The sequence below is a fragment of the Oryza sativa genome, chromosome 2 (assembly GCF_034140825.1).
Source record: "Oryza sativa Japonica Group chromosome 2, ASM3414082v1".
NCBI lineage: Eukaryota > Viridiplantae > Streptophyta > Magnoliopsida > Poales > Poaceae > Oryza > Oryza sativa.
The window spans coordinates 14296999-14305357 of record NC_089036.1 but is presented as its reverse complement, the minus strand read 5'-3'; the positions used below and the strand labels follow the sequence as shown (position 1 = coordinate 14305357).

At 40.8% G+C, this 8359-nt stretch overlaps 1 protein-coding gene across 1 annotated transcript; it reads left to right on the top strand.

Annotated features, from left to right (window-relative positions):
* Window positions 1-206: 206 nt before the first annotated feature.
* Window positions 207-7595, top strand: LOC4329219 (uncharacterized). The gene is made up of 5 exons (XM_015771823.3): window positions 207-639; window positions 1682-1999; window positions 2484-2685; window positions 5451-5679; window positions 7107-7595. The coding sequence occupies exons 1-5, from the start codon at window positions 541-543 to the stop codon at window positions 7375-7377; spliced, it is 1119 nt and encodes a 372-aa protein (XP_015627309.1). The 5' UTR covers window positions 207-540; the 3' UTR covers window positions 7378-7595.
* Window positions 7596-8359: the final 764 nt, after the last annotated feature.

Below are 8359 nucleotides of genomic sequence, written 5' to 3'. Positions count from 1 at the left end.
CTCCGTAATCACCCGGTACAACGCACGGGCACTTTTGCTAGTACTATATACATACGTATAGAAGTAGTAGATTAGATACAGAGAGACTAGAGAAAGAGGGAGACTGATTGCGCGCGCGCCTCCCTGCGCGGCTGATCGCGTATCAGCCGTCCCGACGTTTGGTAGGGTAGCAATCCAAATTGGCCCACTGTCTCCTTTCCCCCTTCGGATCAAGGCTGACGGCGCCCCGGTCCAAGTTGCGCAGTGCGACGTGGGTCGGTGGGTGCGTGTGGCCCCGCTTGCAGCGTGCCGGCCCCCGGTCCTGCCTGTCTCGCCCGTTCCCCCTGCGCCGCCCCTCGCCGGCCCGCGCACGCGCCCAAGACGCACTTGGTGGTCCGCGTCGCGCTCGTCTCTCGCGTGCGCTGCGTCTCCCCTCCTACCCCTGATTCGCACGGAATTCCTCGAATCGCCCGTGAGATCCGCTTGATTCGATCTCCGATTCAGGCCCCGGGGTCTAGGGTTTTCGCCGCCGTTCGAGCGGAGCAGAGCGGGGCGTGGGAGATGGCGGGGAAGGGAGCCAAGGCGACGGCGGCCAAGTCGGCGGAGAAGGAAAAGGGGAAGAAGGCCCCCGTATCCCGCTCATCCCGCGCCGGGTCCCAGGTAAGTTCGACTGCTCATCCTCTCCCCGCCCCCGCTCGTCGCTTCTCCGTCGTTCGTGGTCGCTCAAGATTCGGTCCGCCTGCTGCCCCTTCCTGTGCATTTTGGTGTTCCCACAGGCGCCTTGGGTTCAGCTATTGCTCTTTCTACCGCTTTGGTTGGAATTGCGCGTTTTAGCTTGGTGAAATTTTCGGTTGGAGATTACAGTTGTTTGGGTCTTGGAAATTCGACCCACGGGAGATTTCAGGCTTTCAACAGATCTGGAAAACCATATGTTATGTCTGGTGCTATTATTTTTGGGCTGTGAGATTTGGTTTTCTCGCTTGGGTGCGAGAGGACCTGCACGGACTGGTGGGTTTCGGTAGGTTGTACTGTGGGTTTAGTTGTCTCAAATACTGTCCGAAATTCTGGGTGCTCGGCTTAGTATTCTCGTGTTGGAATCTCTGGAAATGGTAGTCTTATCAAATGAGCCTCCAGTTTCTTGTTCACTGTAACTTGTTATTTCTCGAGGTGGCAACATTTCAGGGATCTCAACATGGTTGGATGACCATTTAGGATACATTTTGCTCCCGCATAGACCAAAAGCTGATTTTGTCTTCATCTTGAATTCATTGTAGCAAGTTAATTTATTTGATAGTACCTCCCTTCGCTTCCTAGCACAAATGCACAATGCATATAGAGGTTTTCTCCCATCCCTGGGAAGTATTATATATATACCTCCCCACCACTTGAAAGGCACAAGACTTAAACCGGCTGAACTGATTAGAGCAAATGGATGTTTTCAGAAATGTCAGGTTTTAGGGTCCTTTGGGAGGTATATTGTGTACATAGTGTTGTTAATCAGGTGGTATATACCTTTTAGTAGAGGTATTATAACCTCATGACTAATGCTAAATACCTATACCTCGGACAAAAAGTCAGGAGCCAATGCAAATGTGAATTTCCTGTCCTATCCCCAGTTGTGATCACTACTGGGAGGTATAATACCCTCTCGCATATAACTAGAAGATTATAATAATCTGTTAATCTGCTCAATCATATGTAGGAGAAGCCAGCTCCAAACAAGGATGTTTACCAACTATTTGCTGAGAAGGTTAGGGATAACAAGCAGCTGGAATCAAGATGGGCAATTATGCAAGAAACTCGTGTTGAGTATTTCCGTGGAAAAGATTTTACTACCTTCATGAGGAATCATCCAGAAGTTAGGGAAATTTTAGGGCCAGATAAAGATTTAGAAGTGGAAGACATTGTTAACACTCTGCTGAGCAAGAACCTTGTGATAAGGTGTGACCGAGTTTGGAAAACTGTCAGACCAGGAAAGAAGAAATTGTCATCGTGGCCTGCACATTTGGAGATACATCGTGTAAGTACCACTGCTAATGAAGAACATTGTAGGTTGAACTTTCTGTTGATCTTGTTGATGTACTGTTGTATTTTTGATGATATAATGTTCCTAATATTTCTATTACCCTTATCCACAATAGTATTACATTTTTATGGCAATCACATCTTTGTTCTCTTGGCTTCAAGTGAAGGTTTTCTTGTGTCTTGGTGATTTCTGTTCTTGCTTTTAATTCCTATCATATTTATCCTGTATTTAGTTTGAAATTAGATAACGACTGTATCAGGTGAAACAATACATGTATCAACTAGCACATTTGCTCCATTTTGCATCGCTTTGAAGCTTTTTTTTTTTGTATCTTGCTTATTTTTGACCATGTAATAAACCAGTTATGCCTCGCAAATTCATTTTGCTTGAAAATAATGAGTGGTGATTTCATGATAGCCTTTTTTCAGGATACTATTATCCTCAGTAGTTCTAATGTGAGCTTGATTTATTCTTGCAGGAACAAGTGTTCACTGAGAATGATGGATTTTTTGCTTGGATGTTTCTCAAAAGGAGGACCTTGTGGCAAACGATTCTTTCATTTGTTTGGCCTCTCTTTGCTTTGGCAGTTTGCTTATTTCCAGTTTACCCATACCAATGCAAGATTGTGGTCTTGTACTCATGTGCTGGAGCTTTATTGTTCATTGTCTCTATTCTTTTGTGTAAGCACTTCTCTCTAACACTGTCTTTTATGCTAGAAATATTAGCACCATTAACTAATCAAGGTATTTTTTTTTCACGAGTACAAGACAGACAAAACAAAAAATAAGCTTATGCTCTCCCTAGTGTCTATTAATAATATGTACAATGCATGGATGCCCTTGTAGGCTTGTACTCGCATATGCTGTTACTGCGTTACCTATGATAAATGAGACATAATTTAGTACTCATGTAACTGCAATATTTTGCTATATCATTTTTGTAGTTGCATCATCATGTTCTGGAGTAAATTTTATTGGAGTTTATGTGCTGCTTTTAAGGACGTTTTGTGGCATTATCTAGTAGACCTAAAATTGCTTGTGAGCATGCAACGTTCTATTTGTATTTACTGTTTAGTAGTACAAACAACTACTGCAACAATGAGTAGGCTAAGCCTGTCTAGCAGTCTATCTCAAAATCATGCTTTTAGCTAAAAACTATTAATCGCTGACTATGTTTGACAGCTTGGGAGTGTGACAAAAATGTGATTTATATTTTTGTTAGACTGGTAGGTTTGAAAGCCTTGGAAAAATGATTACTAAATGACCTCTAAACCTTTGAGATATGCAATAATTCTTTGAAAAAAAGAGAGTAAAATGCACTAGTCATACCGCAACATGTGAGGTGTGTGCAATTTAGTCATTCAAACCTTGCAAATTGCTCAGAAAAGTCACTCATATTGTTTCAGGGGTGTAAATCACATCAAACACATGCCACGTGTGCTGTTTGCTTCCAACATGGATGATATGCTAGCCTAACATTGTGCGCTCATGAGCCACATGGGCATGGCAAGCTATAAAAATGCAAATAAGTCCGTTGTTTTTCGTGCAGCTGCTGCATGCACTCATGAGCTACATGCAGTTGCATGAAAAATACAGGACTAATCTGCAATTTTTAATTTTGTCTAAGCACCTAAACTTGTCCTGTCCAGGTGGCTCATGAGACATCATGTTAGGCTAGCATATTGTCCAACCTTGGTAGCGAACAGCCCAACATGTCATGTGTACGATGAGGTTTGCACCCCTGAATAAAAATGAGTGACTCACTTTAGTAATTTGCAAGATGAATGACTAAATTACACACTTCACAAGTTGTGGTACCACTAGTGCATCTAACTCCTTAAAAAAACTGTTGCTTGTGATGAAGTAGATTGTTGTTACTAGAAAATACTCCCTCCATTTCTAAATATTTGACATCGTTGACTTTTTAGCACATGTTTGACCGTTCGTCTTATTCAAAAACTTTTATGTAATATGTAAAACTATATGTATACATATAAGTATATTTAACAATGAATCAAATGATAGGAAAATAATTAATAATTACTTAAATTTTTTGAATAAGACGAACTGTCAAACATATTTAAAAAAGTCAATGGCGTCAAATATTTAGAAACGGAGGGAGTATATGTTAAGAGAATCTCATGACCAAAACATGACACCAATATATCTGAAATTGTGCTTCAATACCATCTTCATTTCAGTTCCTAACTACTACATGTTGGTAAAATACTTTACCAAATCTTGAATTCCGGTCGACCAAAAGATGTTCACCCTTTGTTTTTGGGGGAAAAACCAGTCAAAAGTATGGTTTCTTAAAAACAATAAATACTTTGTTGTGAGGTTTCTTTTCGTGAGAATTTCTTGATGGGAATGGAAAAAAAAGAGGGGATATGGGTTGTTATATTTCTTGTTTGTTTGGTGGCATGTGAAACAGTAGGATCTTGATAGCGGAATGTTTAGTCTGAATGTGTGATCCCTCTGAATCTCTTTGTTGAGGGCACCTTGGTGCTAAGGGGAACTATGAATCATACAAGTTCCATTCCACACAGAAAAGAGATTGGAACTAAAGTGAAACTTCTGTGCACAATCCCACCATCCAATTCATACATATATAATTTCTTGCTTGACCTGTTGCAAAACATCTTTATGAGCGATCACCATTTGCTAAGTGAACAATGAGGGTTGGCAAGTATTGATGGCTTGCCCTTATTATTGTTGGCTATTTTTCTGGTCCACTTTGTGCAATTTGGCCATGCAAGACCATAGCAACTGGTTAGTTACTGCAACTAGTGATTCTTCTAATCCTACTCAAGAAGAGGGAAATGCCCCAATACCCTGCCCTAGCTTTGACTGTGAGTTCATTCAAACTATTTTGTACGGTGGTTTTGCCTGCATGGCATGTTGACCACCAGACCACTAACTAAATAAAAAAAGTAAAGCAGGACTAGAGAGGCTGCAACGGGAATGACCAATCAATAAGCAAAGATGAAGCATAGGCCTGTCCATCTGTGTGCCTGCTGTAATTTTCTTATTTGGTTGGTGGTCGATTTTATTGCACGGTCATGTGTACAGGAAGAACCTAATTGGGTCTCAGTCCTTTTGACTGGTTTGATTTTCTTACTATACACAAGTAGAGCTTCAGATAAACAAATCCATCATATTTTTTGTTTGTTTGATGCAGTGTGTTAATATTCTTTTTTTTTTATCGGAAGAACACAAAGCTAGAGTGTTGGTAGTGTATACTTGCTATTCATACTGTTCTTTGTTGCACGTGACCACTGTATATGTAATTTTGACGCATACCGCTAGTATTGCTTAATTTGTTAAATAATTTTGGGAGTGATAATAAATTGTTGTTTTTGTCATGAATGACTTATTTATCTCTTTTTTTTGTTGGTTTTAGTTTTGACCAATCCTCTTTTTTTATGTTTCCAATGGTATTGCAGTAAGAGCTGCTATCTTTGGCATACTATGGGTACTCCTTGGGAAACGTGTGTGGTTCTTTCCAAATATAAATGCCGAAGAGACAACATTTAGAGAACTTGTTCGGTTTTGGCCCGAGAAGGATGAGGGAGAGCGACCAAAGTGGACATCAAGACTCTTCTATGCCACTGTTGCTGTATTGGTGATATTACTGCTCAGGCACCATGCTCCAGATGAAGCAGCTAGGGCAAGGTATGAAGTTCTGATTTTTGAGATTGCTTATAATACTATTTCAATTTTGAGTTAGCGAAATCAATGTGATTTGCACATTGTTATGTACAATGGGGAGTCATCTTTATGGTTTAGTTAGACTGATTTTGCTAGGACTACTTCATGTCAACAAATTGAGTGAATGATTTTTGGTTGGATGATTGCTATATCTCTTAAATTAGATTGAATGTTAGAAAATATAAATATTGTTTCCTAATTTTGTTAGGTGCTTATAGACCATTTGCAAAAGCAGAACTAATTAGTTGGGCATATAGTTTTGTCGATCTCTTAGAATGGGCAACATCTTGCATGAGCATGTACTGGATAACTGGTCAATGTTTCTAAATTCTAAATTCATAAATGCGAGCTAGCATAGGCACAATTTGAGCGCTCACCATAACACATGTCCCACAGGTGGTGTCGAGGCACTTTATTTTCCCCTGGATAATTTGATTTCTTGATCTAAGTGCTAAATTGAAGTCTTCCACAGCCCATTTCCAGCTGAGTCTCTTCCTAAAATTTTAAGTTCAAATGAACCCATTAGTGTTTGTCTCGTGGTACCTTACTTAGAAATACTGGATGCTTGTTCTAAGTTGTACTGACAGATTACCATCAATTACACACTCCGTGCACACCAACTAGGCCAATGTCACAGAAAATTCTAGAAAAATTTGACACATACTTCCAATAGTATTACATCTACGTGTAAAATCTTATCTTCAAATTCATTATATTTTAGCTGTAACAAAAAAGACAAAATCCTGACAGATTTTTACCCTTAAAACTGTTAGATTTTTCACTTTTTTGTTACGGCTAAAATATACTCCCTCCGTCCCACAATATAAGGGATTTTGAGTTTTTGCTTGCAACATTTGACCACTCGTCTTATTCAATTTTTTTTTGCAAATATAAAAAACGAAAAGTTGTGCTTAAAGTAATGTAGATAATAAAGTAAGTCAAATAAAATAAATAATAATTTTAAAAAATTTTAAATAAGACGAGTGGTCAAACATTGCAAACAAAAACTCAAAATCCCTTATATTATGGGATGGAGGGAGTAATGAATTTGAATATGAGACTTTGCAGATATGTGTAATACTATTAGGAGTAAATGTCCAATTTCTTATACTTCCTCCGTTTTACAATGTAAGTTGTTCTAGCATTTCCCATATTCATATTGATGTTAATGAATCTAGATAGATATATATGTCTAGATTCATTAACATCATTATGAATGTAGGAAATGCTAGAATGACTTGCATTGTGAAACGGAGGGAGTAGAATTTTTCGTGACATTTGCTAGTTGGTGTGCACGGAGTGTGCTGAAGCTTGTGTGCAAATGATATGTTCTCCATTCTATATCATATTCTATCAGTTGAGTAATCATTTCTCTTTTTTCCTGTTACTAGGTACCAGAAGAAGGTTTCGAACATAATTGATGATGTTCTTGAGTGGTCTCCAAAGTTAGCTTTGTCTGGGATGATGGAAAAACATACTGGGACTAATGCATCAGAAACTAGCAATCACACCAGTGGAACTGGGAGTAGTCCTGTCCCTCCCACTAATGAAGGGAATACCGCAAAAGCAGACCCAGATATGGATCGTCAGACGAACTCAGATAAAGTCCAAGATGGTGATGAGTATGGTGATGACATGAGAACAAGATTTAGTGAAGTTTAGAATCGACTTATAAACTCTAAAGCTCTGGTAATTTGGAGTACTTACCCTCGGGGATTTATCTGCAGAATCATATAGATAGGTTACTGACAAGTTCAAATTCAGGGTGCTCATGTTTTGACCATGTTTCATTCACATATTGCCAGCAATGGCTGTATTACGAGGTTCTCAAAGCATATTTTCGCATGGCTATGATGTAAACGTGCCTCGAGTTTGCCCGAGTTGAGAGGTTGAGAATGCAATGTGTCCGTGTCCGTGCGTGTGAGCCGTGTGCCACCGACACGTCCTGTGGCAGTGAGCCAATATGTCTTGCCTATCGTTCTGTGGCTGAGCCTCAGCAGGCTTGTTACATTCCTCACACTGATGACACCTTGATAAGCGCATATGCCCATTGTTCACATCCCTTGTCCCTTTTTTTTTTATGGGAACCGATTTCATTACTATGACGGCCCGGCCAGGAATAAGTTCATCCGAGGTCTCCCTTAATGTCACCGAATCTGATTTTCGTCCTTCAACCGGAAAACTACATCGGATCCCTCAACTATTAAAACCGGTGCAGATTAGGTCTCTCGGTGGTTTGGAAGGCGGTTTTCATTGACGTGATGTTTATGTGGCTGATTTGACTAGGTCTTTATCCTATGTGGCATTGATGTGGCGCTTACGTGGCAATTATATATCAGAAAAATAATAAAAATAGTGGCCCACATGTTAGCTACACACAAAAAATAACCTCCCTCACTCCTCTCTTCTTCCTTTCCCCTCTCTCTTCTCTCTCTCTTCTTTCCTGGCAGCGGACGGCACGGGTGGGTGGCGGAGCAGCCAAGCGAGGCAGGCTATCCGAGATCCAGCGGCGGCGGCTCGGCATGCGCCACGGCGGGGATGTGGGACTTGGCGAAAGGGAAGGAGGCGAGGCGACGGGAGCCTCGACCAGGGGAGAGGAGGCCGGCGGCGGGGTGGCCTTGGCCTTGGGCGGCGGCACGGGCGC

Excerpts from the sequence above, each read along its gene's own strand:
- LOC4329219 (XM_015771823.3), top strand. The coding sequence starts at position 541 with ATGGCGGGGAAGGGAGCCAAGGCGACGGCGGCCAAGTCGGCGGAGAAG. Across the intron at positions 2,000-2,483 it reads CACATTTGGAGATACATCGT|GAACAAGTGTTCACTGAGAA; the intron begins GTAAGTACCACT and ends TTATTCTTGCAG. Across the intron at positions 5,680-7,106 it reads GATGAAGCAGCTAGGGCAAG|GTACCAGAAGAAGGTTTCGA; the intron begins GTATGAAGTTCT and ends TCCTGTTACTAG.